Source organism: Netta rufina, assembly GCF_964035555.1.
Source record: "Netta rufina genome assembly, chromosome: 11".
NCBI classification, from domain to species: Eukaryota; Metazoa; Chordata; class Aves; order Anseriformes; family Anatidae; genus Netta; species Netta rufina.
Window position 1 is genome coordinate 2047288 of NC_140134.1, and position 17884 is coordinate 2065171.

General features: G+C 37.4%; 1 protein-coding gene across 2 annotated transcripts in view; it reads left to right on the forward strand.

Annotated features, from left to right (window-relative positions):
* The window catches only part of SLC12A1 (solute carrier family 12 member 1), a gene marked incomplete at both ends in the record, with an annotated part of 48959 nt that overhangs the window by 15826 nt on the left and 15249 nt on the right, over positions 1–17884 (forward strand). For both annotated transcript variants that reach the window (XM_084293281.1, XM_084293282.1), the window contains 10 exons: positions 2162–2246; positions 3986–4137; positions 5770–5877; positions 6669–6792; positions 7705–7806; positions 9649–9804; positions 11497–11596; positions 11683–11794; positions 15736–15876; positions 17548–17654. In XM_084293281.1, the coding sequence (XP_084149407.1) occupies positions 2162–2246; positions 3986–4137; positions 5770–5877; positions 6669–6792; positions 7705–7806; positions 9649–9804; positions 11497–11596; positions 11683–11794; positions 15736–15876; positions 17548–17654 (1187 nt within the window). The remainder of the gene's footprint in view (positions 1–2161; positions 2247–3985; positions 4138–5769; positions 5878–6668; positions 6793–7704; positions 7807–9648; positions 9805–11496; positions 11597–11682; positions 11795–15735; positions 15877–17547; positions 17655–17884) is intronic.

Below are 17884 nucleotides of genomic sequence, written 5' to 3' on the forward strand. Positions count from 1 at the left end.
TGACCAAAGGTCTGTTAGTTCTGCGTTGGCAAAGCAATCACAAGTTCACCAGGATCCTATCAACCCTGACAGCCGGTTTTGTTTCCCTCCCTTACACTGACTCTATGCCTCATCTCCTTTGTTTTCAGAGGACTCCTTTTGAAGTCAAGCACAGAGAGAAATACATAGAAACTGAGCCACTAATAACATTTATGAGATTCCATTTTTAATTAAAAAAAAAAAATAAAAATCATTGTACTTCTGTCCACTGGGACTGAATCAGCCTCACACAATCTCCATCCTTTTATCAAGCAAAAATAATTCTTTTGCTATACATGGTACTCTCTATCTATGGCAAGCTCCCAAAGCAGCAGCACTTCTTTCATAAGCTATTTGAAACAGTCTGAACAGACCAAGAAAACCAGGTCTCCTGTTGGCTCCCTGCAGCTGTTTCTATCTGGCAATAAGTAAAAGTCTATGACCAGCTCCTCCAGGCTGCAGATTCCCCACTGAGCATGTTTAGATGCATTAGATCTAATTAAATTAACCAGCCTCCACAGAAATCCAAAAGACAAGCTGAGTATTTAAATTGTAAGATTGACAAACTTTGTTTAGAATTTGTTACAAACACCTGTGTACATGCTTCTGTAGCCACTACACACTTAGTAGGCTACTAAGTAGTAAGCTACTCCAAAGTCTGCTTATGGAAAGAGCTCATCTTCCTAGTGACTTCAGAGGATTTTGGAGCAGGCCTCAAAATGCTAATGGCATATTAAATGTGTTTAATTATTAATATATTTTAAAAGTTGCAAAGCAGCAAGAAGCTTTAACTCTAAGATTTAAGATTACAGTGATTAAGACTGCAGCATAAAACTCTACAGAAACAGTGACCAGAGGCACACCAAAAGTGTATAAATTAAAGTTACCAGGATCTCAGGGCAAAAGGTCTTATGGAGCTGAAATGACTTCGAAGTTATTTTTCAGTTCAATAGGCCCTTACCTCACTTAAAAATATATAGTAATTATTTATGCAGTTAAGTCATTCATCCGTGTTTCACACAAGTCACCAAATCTATATACATATTTTTCCATGCAATTAGTGTAGTTGTTGTAAAAGTATAAAAATTTGTGGCTTAAATGTATTCCAGGCATCTATGACAAAAAAAAAAAAAAATCACCAAAGGAACTTAACAAGGCAATTCATAGAGTGCTTCCTACCAGAAACAAACACACAGTAGATTATAAGGTTGGTTGGTATTGAACTCCACTTTAAAATTACAATGTATAACGCAGGTCATTGCATTTTTTTTACTTACAGTTGCATGAATGAAGCTGATATTATTGTGAGACAGTCTATAAACATTATAACCCAACCTTATTAAAACATCCAAATTAAACATCAAAATAGTGAGGAGTAGTTTGTTGTCAAGATACAAGTACCAACAATTACTAGTTGCGGATCACAAAAGTACTGTATTACATTCAGGGTGACTATATGCAGCTCTCTTACTGATTAACCAAAAATGGTCCAATCTTGTCATCTGCACAAGCATGATGACAACCTCATAAACTGCATTAATGCGGACGTGTGTTACACTTGCTTAAACAATTGCTTACACCAAAAGCCTGATCCAATTACAAAGGCACAGAAGGGTTAGTGAGAACATGAGCTGTATTCAGGTCTTTAAGAGGCTGCCTGCACATCTATTACCTACTGCTAGAGAAAAAGATGTCATGTTGAATGGAATAGTCTCGTAGCCTGGATGTGACCATCCAACAATCATCTGGACCCGCTCTACTGATTCAAGCAACTAGATGTTTAGTTCAGGAACTATTTATCTATTTTATCATTAAGACATTAAAATAAAGGCCATTGCAGCAATGTAAGGGGAGTTTAGAGCACCCGGAAATGCAGAGTTTAGGACTCTTCTGCTGCTGTAAGCATTAGCTCTGCTCCTGCAGACTATGTTTCTCTATGAACAGGGATAGGAGCATGGCACCACAGACTGTTTCATGGCTATCAATGTGCTGGGGCAGGAGATGTTGGTGCAGCTGTAAGTGATAAAATTGTACCTTCTTAAAGTATCTTCATGTTGCAGTGTGGTAGGACTAACTGGTATGCAAATGCAATCAAAATGCAGCACGTGAACTCACTGTGTTTTGGTCACTGCTTTATTTTAAGGATCCACAAGGTGCAATACCCAAAGGAACAATGCTGGCCATTCTGATAACAACAGTTGCTTACATAGGTGTTGCAATATGTGCAGGTAAGTATAGAGCCTCTGTTTCAAGTCTTAATTTATACAGATATGAAGTCTGAAAGCCTAGTATGCAAATGAGTGATTAAACTCAACACCTTTTCATCCTGTGAATTTATTATGTAGAAACAGTTGCTTTGATTTTATTGAATGTAAAAACAGCGAATAAAAAGAAATAATCAGCAAAAACAAAGTCCCTGTTTGGCAGCTGGATGACATTTGCCTTGTTTGAGTTTACACAAGAATAGAAAAATGATTTTCATAGAACTTATACAATTACTTTTGCATTTGATTCAGTGACAGACTACTAGCCTATAGTATCCATGAGTGTAGTAAAGATTCAACAACTTCAAATCAATCTGCTCATCTTTTGTTTCTCATTCACTTTGAAGTTTCATATGGCTTCTATTTACACTCATTAGTCTTAGTAAGCACTCATCAGTGTCATGGCAATACACTTATTTTATATGTTGTGTATCAAAGACAAATCAATTGCCTCTCTTCAAGAAGATGCCCTATATTACTAACTGCTCTACAATATTGGAATGTGAAGTAACAAAAATGAACACAAGCATAAAAAGGAGGCCAGGTACTGTGTTGGATAAACATGCAATAAAGTTCTCATTACAAGGGTATACTAAATTTCTGATCAAGAAATATTTTTTTTCTTCTATTTGAACAGTACAGTAATAATGAGTGTTGTAAATGACACACCTCTTTATGACCAAATATCCCAGCATTGTATGAAAGTCCTGCAGGGTACTCACTTTCCTGGGAGATGAATCTCAAGTCTTCCTGACTTTAGCAATCCTTGTACTTTATACAAAAGACGGAATACTCAAGTCAAAGTTCAGCTCAGATATCACATGATTTGGATCTACATTTCACTTGCAATTACAACTGAAGCAGTCATTTTTCATCTTGCTATAAATTTTTGTTAATACATTGTTCTGTTCTCATAAGCAATAGCTGTATTTCGACTTCAGAGCTGTCTACTATTCAGTGTAATATTTATTTATTTATATACTGATTTGCTAAATAGATAATGGTTACTTTCGATTCTCAATAACATTTTTGACATGTTTGAAAATACAATATGAACTTACACTTTGGCTGTTAAAGACATAGAGATCAGCTTTCTACATTAACTCCATATGTTTCTTCCCATTCTAGCAGCAAACAAGAAAAAACAGCAGAAACATTATCATTAAACACAAAGACTACAAGCAATTTATCCTCTTCAAAGTTTTTCTTACTGTACTGATCTTTGTAGAGCTGTGACAATTTAAACAGATGAGGATCTGGGTCTCTAAAGCAACTGTGTGTCCTTGTTAAACCAAAAAAAAAAAAAAAAAAAAAAGTGTGTCTGGATCTAGGACCCGCATTGACATGTTACCTTTGAATACTGACACTTGTAAAATTTGTCACAGACTGACAATCTACTTCTCAGTTAATTTATTATTGATCTCCAGTGTCTGGTTCTCTACTTTCAGAAAAATGCTAGTCTTCATTAGTCAACTATTTGACTATTTTAAGAGTAACAGAAATAAATAGTTACTTAAAGATAACATAAGAAACTTAGCCAAAGTACAGGGAAGTAATCTCTGCCTGACATGAAAACATTACTCTTTGGCATGACACTAAGGCAGTGACTGTACAAAATATATGCAGACTGTTTCAACGTATGGCAAGAACATTCTTGTGGCATCATGAGGAAGGAAAATAATAATATGCTGTTGTGTCCACAGCCTCCTGTGTTGTCCGAGATGCTACTGGGAACATCAATGATACAGTTGTATCTGGAATGAGCTGCAATGGATCATCTGCCTGCAACTTAGGCTACGATTTTTCCAGATGCAGAAATCAGCCATGTGATTATGGGCTGATGAATAATTTTCAGGTTTTAATGGAATAATATGTATAATCATAAGCAATGCATGAATACATAAGTACAAACATGCAAAAATATTATTTACTAACAACTGACTGCAACAGAACATCCACTTTCATCTAAAAAAGAGTCTAAAACTGTAGGAATAATCAAAGCAAAACATTCCTGCATTCCTTATTACCTTCACACTGCCATCACTAGCCTTCCCAGCACTCTGCTAAGGTCTTCATCTCCCCTTTCAAGAAGTACCATGCAACACTATATACTCCAACACCTTCAAACTCAAAGCCTAGACTTAACAAAGACCTCGGGAACTCCTGTCAGATGAGCAGCTCATCTCACTGCTCTTTACACAGTAATGTGATTTTTACCTCAGGGGTGCTGTGGCCACTGTTAGAGGCTTGTGCCACTGTACGAAAGCCAGAGCTCTGACTTCTTATAAAAAAAAAGTATCCAAAAATAGTCAAGTGGGAAGTAATGCAATCTTTCTCCTAGGCCAGAGATACTGTCTGCCATTTTTATTCTTCAAAATAGAGCTTAGGCAAAAGATCAAAGAAAAGCAGTTCTTCTGCAGCACCACAACCATGGCTCCCAGATGTCTCTTCAGCCCCTCAGCTTCACAGCCCCAAGAGGAGCTCACCACCTACCCGCACATGCTTTTCAACTAGACATTGAGGTTTTTTTTTTTTTTTTTTTTTTTTCTTCCCAGCTGGTTCTGCTAAATGACAGGGCTGGGTAACCACCTTGAAAGGGATATACTGTTCCTGTCGCAGACTACTTTTCATTCCTTCGCAGACTGTTTTCCTTCCTTCCTCATTCCCACCTCAGTTCAGCTGCCCAGACTCAGGGGAACCCTTAAAAGCAGTGACTTCACTCAAGCCATGCACAGAGCTTCATTTCCCGCATTTATCCTTGCCAGAGTGAAGTCAGAAAGAATTATGTCTTCATCTGACAAATCTCCAGAATTAACTGCTCTCTTTCCTGGAGTACTTCCTACACACTGAAAAGCATCTGGCAACCACATCCATCCACTTCATCTTTTTCTTCCTTCTCTGGTGCTTCTGAACTTAGCAGCCCTTTTATTGTAATGGTGGTAAAGGCCAGGAAAGGCCCCTTTGGAAGGGCTGAAGGAGGCCTGATGGTGCCCAGCATCACAGTTTGTGGTGTGGCTGTTGTGCCAGCACAGTCACATATTCTTCTCTTCCTTTTTTAGCCATATTAAACAATAATAATTAAAAACAAACAAACAAACAAAAAATAACAACATAAAACAAATCTCAGACCCTCTGACCACATTTAGCACTTTGGGGCTCTTTCCTGCTGTTTCCACTTTCCCTTTTTACTACCACTGACTATTTACCCATCAAGCAGAGACTGTGACTTATAGTAGCCAGTCAGTACGGGAGGTAAGGAAATCTCACAGATTATCATTTACCTCAGCAGACAGCTGCAGGTTTTTATAAAAATTCAGCTGTGCCTCAGTTGCTTTTCACTGAAACAGGAATAACACTACTCCCCTACCTCACAGCTGGTTTGTAGTGTATTGAATTTAGGACCATGAAAAGCTGTACGTAGAGTACTTAAATGGATCTGTGATCAAAAATGTATCCAAATGCAAGTCTGATTTTTTTTTTTTTTAAGGTGATGAGCATGGTGTCTGGCTTTGGTCCTCTCATCACAGCTGGCATCTTTTCTGCTACTCTGTCATCAGCTCTGGCATCTCTTGTCAGTGCACCCAAAGTTTTCCAGGTAAAATCAAAATATCCATTTCCTTATACTCTATTTTACTTCAAAGACGAACAATTTAGTTGAGCTCTGTGCCAAACGTGATAGGTATTTAAACAACAGTTACATAAGTAGGAGGACAAACCAAGGGAAACAGCACACAGAATGTTTTTCTACAGAAACAGACAGGTCTTGGCACCCTCACAGAGGGGGGAGCATTTAGGATGGTAATGTTCCTTTGGTCAGAGCTCAGCTTGGTGGCAGAAACAGGTGCTGGTTTTCGATAGCTTCAAGGCTATTTTCAGGACCACTTCTATCTCCTGACAGAAAGCCAGCCCATAGTTCAGTAATGCCAGGAACATGCAGCAGCCCTCATTCTTGTACTGGCAGGGTGCTCAGACAGGCTCTCTCCACACACCACCAGGGCACCAGCAATGTGTTTCCCAGCAATGTGAATGGGAACACAGGGCACGGGACAGAACGATACGTTGCACCCTTACAGCAAAGCTCTGATTTCTGCGACAGTTTCCTCCAGTTTTTTGTTTTTGTTTTTGTTTTTTTTCCTCCATGTCTTTTTAAAGTACTGGATAAGTGTCAAATGACTGATTTTTTTTTTTCTGCTATAATTTAGCAGGGTATTGGCTTATCACCTTATTTGAACGTTTACATGCCATAGCAATAGATGAACTTGAAGTACTAAGATAGATTTAATTTTTGTTTAGCAAAAACCTAGCACAAGCTGTCACTCACATATGGTGAATTTCTTCTGAAAGAGATCACTGCTCAGCAGAATTAAATTCTGATTTGTCTACCAGGCTCTTTGCAAGGACAACGTCTATAAAGGGCTCCACTTCTTTGCCAAAGGATATGGAAAAAACAACGAGCCAATCAGAGGATATGTTCTCACTTTTGTGATTGCTATGGCGTTCATATTGATTGGTTTGTATATAATTACATAACTGCAATATATGTTTTGAAAGTATATAAACTGACATTTTAATACAATGATTAGCTATGGTTAGAAAAACTTCCAGTCAGGTAAGCACACTCAAAGCTCTGGCAGCAATTTCATTACTCTTAAAGCAAAGAGAAACAAACAAGGACTCTGGTAATAGCACAGTACCACCAGAGCCTCATTGCCAAAGATACTAAGTAAGTGCAGCTCCTGTTCATTTCACTGTAAGAGGGCAGCGCTTAGAACTATATCAAATAAGGCAATATCCAACTTTGAAAATGTATTTCCAGTTCATATTGCGTATGGATGTGAAATAATTTTGAGATAATTAGGAGGCCTACTCTGTCAAGCCTTTCCCACAGTCAGCTCAAAGGCACAGCCCAAATTGCCAGCACTGGTGGCAGAAAAACTTAGCTACCATATTGAGTGTGCTATCACTATTATCAGTAATTTTGGGGAGTTGGATTTTTTAAATTATTTTTTCTGAAATTTCAATTTCAAATTGTGTGACACTCTCAACAAATAGGAAGTTTAGTAAAGAGAATTCAGATCACCATTTAAAAAGCAAAACAATACATTTTGACTAAAAGCCTTTCAAGAAACACGTGTCCTCTGAATCACATATTTAAAGCTCTGAAATTCACACCAGATCCACATCATTAAGAGGCAGTCTGCAGGACTGGAGTATCAAGTATAACCTTACATGGCATATATATTATTAAAATGAGCAGACACACTAATATAAATGAGGGTATATCAAGGTGGCCTTAAATTAGTACCACAGAAAAATAGCAAAACTCCCTGAATAAAAAATTCAGACAGTATCCAGATTTAATGCAGTCAGAAGAAAGCTATCCACAACCTAGGAAACTGATGCCTGTGTGTGTGTCTTGCAGCTGAACTGAATACCATTGCTCCCATCATCTCCAATTTCTTCCTGGCTTCATACGCTTTGATTAATTTCTCCTGCTTTCATGCCTCATATGCAAAATCTCCAGGTAAGTCGGCATTCACCAGTGATTTAAGGGTGGGCTACACAGACTTCTCTCTGCAAGTTTTCAACTGTATGTCAGAGAAAGCTGCAGTACCTGTAAAACATCTAAGCTATGTGATCTGAGGTTTTACTGCTCCCATTGAATATGATGACATTTTATTTATCTGCAAGAGACAAAAATAATGGCTCTAGCCCTTACATTCCCTGCAGTTGTACAAGATGAAAAAGACTTTGGTGAATCCCACTGGAGCAGAAAAGCTCTTCCTTAGGGTGTATTTCTCCTCACTATCACTCAACATGGATGAATAAAAAGCTATGCTACCTCTGACCACATAAAGTAAGCAAGGTATAGTGGGGTATCATTATGCCTGTCTCTGCCAGAACTATGGTGAAATTTGCAGAAGGTTCATGAGCAGTAACTGTGCTAGTAGTAATACAGCCTTGGAGGGAACGCACAGAACAAGAACAGGTCCCCAGAACAGCATCAGCTCTGCAGTGGCTAGTAGCAGAAATGTAGGGTAGAACATAATGAGGGCCTCTACAATGGTAACTTGGGAGTTACTCTTTACACTTGTACAGCAAGGGAAAATACAGGCTTGCAGGCATATGCATCACCACAGATGAACAGTCCTCCTCATCATCATTAATGGAGGGGTGACACCTTAAGGACTAAAGTCAATCAGCTGAGCAGCACCGTTTAGGGCACACAGGAAAGACATGTTCCTGCTGATATGAATAAATTATTCAATTCAAGAAGCAGAGAACACATTTTTGATTTCCAGCGTGAAGAAACCTGCAGTGGTAGAAAAAATGCCTACATCAGCTTCCCTCCAACAGATCTGCATGGTGCCATTTGTTCAGAGGGCAGAAAAGATGAACACTTCTGCTAATTACCTGCACAGCTGAACAAATGCAGATCTGCTTTACATGGCCTTAGAGCTGAGTAAAAATTACCCCTACATATTTCACATGCGTGCATCTGATTCAACTCTGCCACTACTTAACATTTCCTGACAAAACCGTACCCTTTTTTTTTTCCTAATTTCCTCCAGTTAATTTCTGCCAATTCACAATGATGGATTATCATAATTGCAAGGCTGCAGGATAGCAAATTTCTTCACAGCAGGACCTTCCCATTCCCTCATTACAAAGATGATCCAAAATAGGGTTGCTCAACCTCTCCTTGTATCTTCAGTGTTTTTCTCCTCTCCAAAGAGTCTGCTCTGTAGAACACCTAACAGAGACCTGCAAACCATGGAGGCTCACTGCTTGCTTCATTTTAATTGCTAGCAGGGGAAGGATTCAGTACTGCAGCTGAAGAGCAGCAGGAATAATATCTTTTTAAAGTCAATTGCCAATGATTTTATTTTTATGCAGCGAGGCCAGGCAATTTACAAATTTGAAAGACACATGTACTTAGAACATTGGGACAAACTGTCCTCTCAGCAAGCATTTAGCTTCTATTAATAAGTTCTATGTGTATGCATCAGAAGGACGTAATAACCTATTACTTGGAGTTACGGGAAAGCCTATTTTCAGTTCTGAACTAGTGAACTTTATTTTGGCAAAAACACATAAAAGCCATTCAAAGCGAGGCTGGACAAAGCAGTAGGAAGCAGGTTATAGTGAAAGGTTTGCAAGCCCCAGTATTTGGTATGTATAGAAATCTAAACCAGCCAATACCCTGGAAGTACCTGTTGCCTGAGAACTTGCACATACCCCTCCCACCCCTTCTGACAGAGCCTGAAAAAAACTGCGTGCGAGTCTGTATGTGCAAGACCACTGGATCGCCATTTGCTTTATATATTTTTCTGCTCTTCCAATTTCCTCAATTCTCTTTAAACAGGTTGGAGACCTGCATTCAGATATTATAACATGTGGGTATCACTCTTTGGAGCCCTGTTGTGCTGTGGTGTCATGTTTGTCATCAACTGGTGGGCAGCTCTCATCACTTATGCCATTGAACTCTTTCTATATATTTATGTGACATATAAGAAACCAGGTAAGGCCACAAGATACTTATTTTATGTATATGTTATGCAGCCTCAGCAGACTTTACTGGAATTAATTCTGCTTATAGAAGCACCCATTCCTTCTTCTTAAACACCTTTCCTTACAGGGAAGTTTGAACCATCATATCCCACTTTATATAAAATAGATTAAGGCAATAGTCTTCTGAACTTTTGCCTTTTTAACAAGCACTTCAGGTTCAGGGCTTTGTATAAATGGTCCAGCGCACCATTTGTTTCCCACATCATTATTAAAGAGTTAATCTGGGCTTTCACTTGAGTTTCACTCATCACGTTTTTCCATCCATACACAAAACCTTGCTTGAATTTTGCTGTGTTCTTAGCTGTCTCGTCTGGCATCCTCACTCAAAAAAGTGAAACCTGCTGCCACTATACAATAAAAACACAAGCTGCATTGTGACCTGATCTTTCTCCACTACTTTCATATAATTCCTCAGTAAATCATGAAATATAGGCACATTTTACTGCTGGAAAAGAATGCTTAGTAGCTCAGCAAATCACAGGAGCTGTCCTTAGAAATCTGTGCACTATTGCAATACAGCACCAGTATGAGACAACTTAGTCTGGTTATTCATAGCCAAGACTAAACTAACCCAGGTCCAGATTTTAGTGCTAACCATCTGAATACCTTGTTCAGTGAAACAAATAATACAAAGAAAAAAGGCAAATCTCCCAGCATAAGATGTGCTTTCATTGCAGCTAGGTTGATACAGCAGCATCTGGTCTGAGCCTGTGTTACTCTTTTCTGTGTATATTAGTTCATTGTTGTGTGTCCTCCCTATTTGTGCTCTCATACCTACTGGGAAGGTCTGTGGTTCTTTCCCTGTACACCACGTAGGAGAATGCAGCTGTGAAAAGATGGGGTGTCAGAAATACATTTGAAGATTGTTACCCTTTTCCTAGTATATTACCAATGAATGTCCTTGCTGGAAAGTAGCAGCTTAAAGCCTGGTTACATTCACTGAAGACACCAAGCAAAAATCTATCCATCTCCAACTCTCCAAGATAGTGACTTTTGTTCAGCACTTACCTACCAACAATGGAGTGGTTCAAAAAGTCTAATATTCCTCAGAAAAGAAGGCCTCTAGACATCCTTCTACTTATTTTCACTAAGCTTTAGCTCTGTACCTTGACATAACTGGACTTGATCTGCATTCATGTTGACCTCAGTATGGAAAGTTGTTTCTCATCTGCCTCCTTCCACCAAAGAACAGAGAAGACAATCTATATGCCAAAATTAGTTTGGGAGAACAATTTTTGCCCCATACAGAAGAACAGAACTAACCAGAGCTTGTGATACTCCCTGCTAATGGATTAATTTGAACTTCCTCAAATTCCACACTGAATGGATTGCTCAGGGCTGTCCATTTTATACATGGGGAAAGAGTACAAAGTTAATGAAACGTAAGAAAACATTTCCCAAGCAGAAGAAATAACGTTGCTTATGCTTTTTATAAAAATAATGAGACAATTCATTTGCATGTTATTTTTGCATCACACAAACTAACTTTTCTTATGAAGCATAAAGAAGGGTAGATCTATATCTAAGCATGGTAGAATATACACTTCTTTGGCTCATAGATAACATGATTTCTGACCTTTGTAATAGAACACAGAGAAAAGCCCATGGTTTAATATGCATTATTTATCTTCATTATATGCAGAAGTAAATTGGGGCTCTTCTACACAAGCTCTTTATTATATTAATGCCTTGGACAGTGCTCTGGCTTTAACTGCAGTGGAAGATCACGTGAAAAACTTCAGGTAAGATTTCCAGTGAACAGCTGAATGGCTTACTCTGAATAAGTACATTACCCAATTAAATACAATCTGTTTTTTCCTCCTAACAGGCCCCAGTGCATAGTATTAACAGGAGCTCCTATGATCAGGCCTGCTCTGCTAGACATCACACATACTTTCACAAAAAACAATGGGCTGTGTATCTGCTGTGAAGTGTATACGGTAAGGTCAACTCGCATAAATACAAAAGTTCAGCACTGATGGGTGCTGCATATCCCCATTACACATTCCACTTTCAGTTGGCACACAATGTTCCCACTGGTGCTGATGAGCTTCTGTGCAGACCACAAAAAAGATTCACACTGAGAATTAATTTTGTCATAAGTCTTGACAAGAAAGCTATTGGCTCATGTAGTGCCTGTTGGTAAATGCCTCATTGTGATGCATTTCAGAGCTCATAGTAGATGGAAAAAAAAATGATAAAAGTTTTTATTTATCAATTTTTATTTATCATTTTTTTTATCAAAAAAATGATAAAAGTTTTAAAAAATAAAGTATTGCAAATTTTTTTTTTAAATTGACACAGTAAGGTTTAAAAAAAAAAAAGAAAAAAAAAAAGAGGGAGGCAGAGTTCTCTCAGGAATATAGCACTAGAGACAATTACCTAAGCTCTGTTTCCAGCTTTGCCACTCATTTGCAGGGGGTTGGCAAGTAATTCAGATCTCTGTGCAGTGCTTTCTCCAAAATTGTAACAACGCTAATTTTGAGTATAAACATACTTTTCCAATATCTTCTAAAGAAAGAAGCAAAATATATTTCTAGCTATAAGTAGACAGGAAGTTATGTATTTTAAAAGGATGAACATTAGACTTTAATTAGGAAATGACAAAAATAGATGGGTTTGTATTATAGAAGAGAAAACGCATTTTAAATATTACAACAACCTTTTGAGAGGAAATAAAAGGTCCATGACACTAAAAGGGACTGCAGAATCTAACTAATAGAGTCAGAGTCACTGCAGACAAGATAATGTATTCTTCCACATGAGCATAAGAATAATTCCTTTGATGCTGTCACTTTGAAGAATGGAAGTATAGAGAAGCTACATGTGATTTTTTCCAAACTGAATGAATCTATAAAGAGTGAATGGCTCAAATCCTTTTCTATTGTAATTATTGGTAGCTTTCCCACTGCATTCAATAAGCACAGAATCAAACCCAAGAAGATCCTGAGATTAGGCAGATTCATAAGGTTGATTTCCAGCATGTTTTCTGATTTATTTAGGCATGTTTCTCTGATATTACCACTTTCTATGTAGAACTGAAATTTCATTTTAGTCTACAAAAAAAACAACTATGTCTATTTTGTCAGTGTAAGCATTTTTTTCCCTATTATTTCTCCAGTAACAAAAGCTAAATTTAATTTGGTTGGTAATAAAAGTGTGACACAATAAACCTTAGCAATTTGCAAAACTATGGCAACAACCAGATGATAAGATTCCTGTGTCCTGGGAGTGGGAATGTCATAACGTACTTAGAATAAGTTTGCTGCCATAGTACAAGACTGTGAGGTGTCTTACTGTCACATAAGCTTGCACGACTCCAGAGAGAGCTATGACTGGAAATCCAGGCACTGTACTGAAGATACAATACATATCATAACAAATACAGCAAGACCATTTACCCACAAATGTAATATCCAACATATTTTGCCTCAAAGGCTGACATACTGCTAGCTATGCTAAAGTTTTGAGACTATGCCAGAGGGAACATCTTCCATTCCCTATCCCCAAATGAGGGCAAGAAACTTCCTGGGAATATGATAATGTTCACAAATGGGTAAAATAAATATAGGAATTTAATATACAGACAAACAGCTTTTAAACCATCTTTAAGGTTGTGGCTGCGTGTGGGCTTGAACAGTGATTTTCCAGTGAAAAGGGCTATTCTGCTTTTCTCCCTGTTTTCACAAATATTTTTGCAAGGTTAATCTTCATCTGTACCGAAATTCACTGCACAATTGCAAAACATGAACAGTGATACAAAGGAGGAGTAGGGGAGGACAGATAGGCTATCTGATGAAGTGGGACTGTCCCCTTGGACAACAGAAGCATCTTTGTGCAAGATATTTGTAAATGTTTTATTTTTTTTTTCCTTTTCATGAATTCACAAGTTCATTAATAATGCAGCAAACTCTTCTCAAGTTACACGTTAAGAAATACTCCAGTAAGCTTACTGTCACACAAGAGTGCAGCATCGTCTCTGAAAGATTATGTGCATTTACCTCCCTCCTCCTGTACTTTCCAAAAAGTCATTCATTAACAGAACTATGTGAGGGATGATGCCTGAGTAAGCATCAATCCAGCCTGCTTTTGATCAGATCAAAATTCACATTATTATTTGAAACAATGAAAAATGTGCAGATAAAACATGACACACAAACTCTGCCAGATCATTTTCTTTTTCAATGCTGCTTTATACATGGAACTTGCTGAAAGTTTTCTCCTTTTCTATCCCCTTCTCTCCTTTTTCTATCAGCCAATACCAACGAAGTGAAAGTAAATGTATTGCAGTTATTTCTACATCTCTATAAACATACAGTACATCCAATTTCCTTCCTTACAGAAAAAAAAAAAAAAAAAAAAGTATTTCAGCAAGGCTGGAAAGCTCTGAGACAAAGAAATTTTGAGTTTACAATCCGTATCACCCATTTAAAATTGTTTTTAAATTAAGTGATTCTTCCTGTACACTTCATTTCAGAGTGAATATCTTTCAGTTTCAGTTTTACGCTGTTCTCGATTGGGAAATTTTGAGCCTATAGTATATGTTATGGCTAAAAAAAATAAATATATCTAATTCTTCCTCTACTCAATTTTAATCAATTTCCTAGCTTATCAGGAGAAGCTACCAGATACTAACTTACTTTAAGTATGAAAGATTTAAATATGAATTTTGAAATACAACCTCCTGAGCATGAGTTTACCAAGCCTTTCTAGTTTGTTGTATAAAGTTTTATTGAGTTCTATTAGTTTCCTGTCCCTTTGTAACCAAAATGGCAGCTTGCACCCTCAAAACTACTAGAAATTATAAAATAGTAAAGTGGTGACTGCAGACTGCATGGAACTCAACTCCGTAGCCAACTCAAGTTCTAAATTATCTGTTTCTAACAAACCAGTCTGGTACCACTTCCCTCCTTAGGAACAAGCAAACACACTCACTTGATTTCAAGCACTTCCAAGTTATCTGCATCTTTCTGACACATTTAATTATTACTACTTTGATGTTGCTGAACACACTCCCACAGTTTACAATTCCACTTTCTATTCTTCCTCAGAAAGCAAAAACTACCTGTACAGCCAGTAACACTCCAAAGCCAGCATCTTGAGCATCTGTCTCTGTGTTTCATCTTCACTGCAGAAGAGCTAGATTACTGTTACAGATTTCTAAAAATCAGTATAAAAGGGAATAAACAAGGCCTCACAAACCTTAATCTCACACTTAAGAGCACAGATTTTTGAAATCAGTTAAATTCCAGATATATGCTCCCCAAACTTATCTTATCTGTCTAAATTCCCTGCTGGCAGCCTTGATGTCTCCTCTGGGCCAAATCTTTCTGGGGACTGACTGCCAAGCCTTTCTCTGCTGAGAATGTACCAGGTCTTATGACTTGGATATAGACATGGATTTTGCCTCATTAAATTACCAGATGACCGCTGGGAGGACCTGGTAACAAAGGCAGTTACATGTTTAATTGTATGGCAACATACCTTTCTCTTCTTATTAGTAGATAGTAGTTTAACAAGGTGTATTTAGATCTGCTCAGCCTTATTTATGAAATCATGTCAGGAAAGGAGTTTATTCACTCTGAGATGTTTCATCATACCTTAGATATTTTTCTAAGATGTTACAGCCCAGAGTAGTCATCCTTTCTGTCAGAATCGCTATATTTAAGTAGCATTAACAGACTCAGCCTTCTTGAGCAGAACGTGAATTATGTTAGCAGCCTAGTTCTTTTCAAAGGGTTGAATCTCTGCAGACTCTTTTGGGAAATGTATTTTTCTGACTCTCTCCATTTGCTCCCACAGCAGACTAGGTAACTCCTTCAAAATTGCTCTGTGTTGCATAATACAAGCCTTCTTAATAATATTTTATTGTATCATGCAGGGACCACGCAAACTGTGTGTTAAGGAAATGAACAGTGGCATGGCAAAAAAGCAGGCCTGGCTTACAAAGAACAAAAGAAAAGCCTTTTATGCAGCAGTGGCAGCTGACAGCTTCAGAGATGGAGTCAAAAGTCTCCTTCAAGTAAGCTTTTTGTTTACAGAACACAGAGAAGAGTGCTACATCAAAGCATCCCTTTATAGAAAGCATTTCTGTTTACTTGTTAAGAAGTCCTGTGTATGTATGGAAAATGTTATAAACAGAGAGGGCATTCTGGGGGTACATGGATTTATATTACAGGTTATTTCATAAACAGATCTAGTTCTGGGCTATGGAATTATGAGACAAGGCAGGCTGATTCTTTCCTAAATGAACAAGATACTTCCTAAAAACAAAAACAGAGGCCTCTACAGGGCATCATATGAATGTCTGTGCAGCTGACACTTGATACACTTCAAATCAATTCTATTGCTTGGTATTATGCAGCATAATAAGTTGCTAAGATTTTTTTTTTTTTTTTGCATTTATTGAAAACAAAGTGTAATAAACATACATTTTTTGCAGAGAAGGCCATCTAAAATAGTGGGCAATATTTTTCTATTACCCTAAGAATAAAGCAGACTTTTTCCAAAAGTCCATTTTTAAATGGCCTTAACAACAGGGGCACTTTTTATGTTTCCAATTTCTCTCTCTCACCTGTATTTAAACACAAAAGTACTGAGACAAAATGCAGAAAAAATTTGTTCTATCAAAACTTGACACGGTTACTTCACCTTTGGTTTAAGCATTGTCTCAGAAGGAGATCCTTCTAATATTTTTGAGAACAATCATAGTCTAAAGATCTCTTCATTACTACCTAAACCACAAATAATTCCCAGTACACCAGAATAACCATATAATCACTGTAATAACCTAAGAACAAATGTATTGGTTTGCCAAGCACTTACTCATTTGAATATAAACAGTGCAAATCTAACAGTGTTACCCCAAAGCCAACCAAAAAAAAACAAAACACACACGCACACAGACAACCAATAACAACAAAGAAAGAAACAACAACAAAAAAACATACCAAGATTTCAACAGTTTTTTGTTGAGGTAAAAGGTTCCCAATACTCCGAGTATTCAGATTTCTATAAGAATTAAGTTAGCTTAAACTAGAACTGATAGCCCTTACTTTTCCATGTTTTAACATCCAGTTCCAGTTTTGGAGGCAAAGCAATATATTGACAATCCATTTGTTCTTCCTGTTTATAAACTGCAATTTTATCTACAGAGCATGCTTAGCTGCTTCTGGATAAATAACCTTTCGGAATGAATACAGAAGAAACAGAATAGAACAGCAACAGTTTCTAAGCTCAAGGCAAAAAAAAAAAATATTCTTAAGAGGATATGCCTTCTCTACATATCTGAGGTGTTTAAAAAGACTTCAGACCCAGTTAATCTATTGGGTATTCCAAATCTGATAAAAGCTTTGTGTTATTGTCTTAGAATGAGCATACAAACAGTGCTTGAACTCTCTTTTGATTACAAGTTTTTGAACCATTTTAATGAGAGCATGTCAGAAGAGATATAAATGAATACTTTAGGAAATTTAGAAAAATTACATTTCTGTCATCTAAAAATCATTTATAGTTGGAGTGATTTAGAGCTAATCTTTTTGCATGGGTAGGAGCATGAAGGACATTCATGAAATGCAATCTAGTCATAAGCGTGTCCAGAACATTATTACTTCATTTATCTTTCACCATTACTTCTCATTTACAGTAAGAGCATGTGTGTGTGTATTCTCAAGCAGTGTTTTAATATTGATAGGCGTCAGGCTTGGGTAGAATGAAACCAAATACCTTGGTGATTGGATTTAAGAAGGACTGGAGAAATGCTGCTGCCTCGCAAGTTGAAAACTATGTGGGTGTTATACAGTAAGTCACAGTTCAGCATCACCTTTTTCACTCCCTCTAGTCTAGATTAATATGGCATTTCCATACAACAGTTGGACCAGATGATCTTGGAGGTCTTTTACAACCTTAATGATTCTATACAGAACTTAACATGCAGAAAAATGTAAGAATAAACCTAGAGATCTGGGTTGACATATGCTATCTCTGTAACACTCCATGGCTTCACTCACCTTGCAAGATCTGCTTAGAAA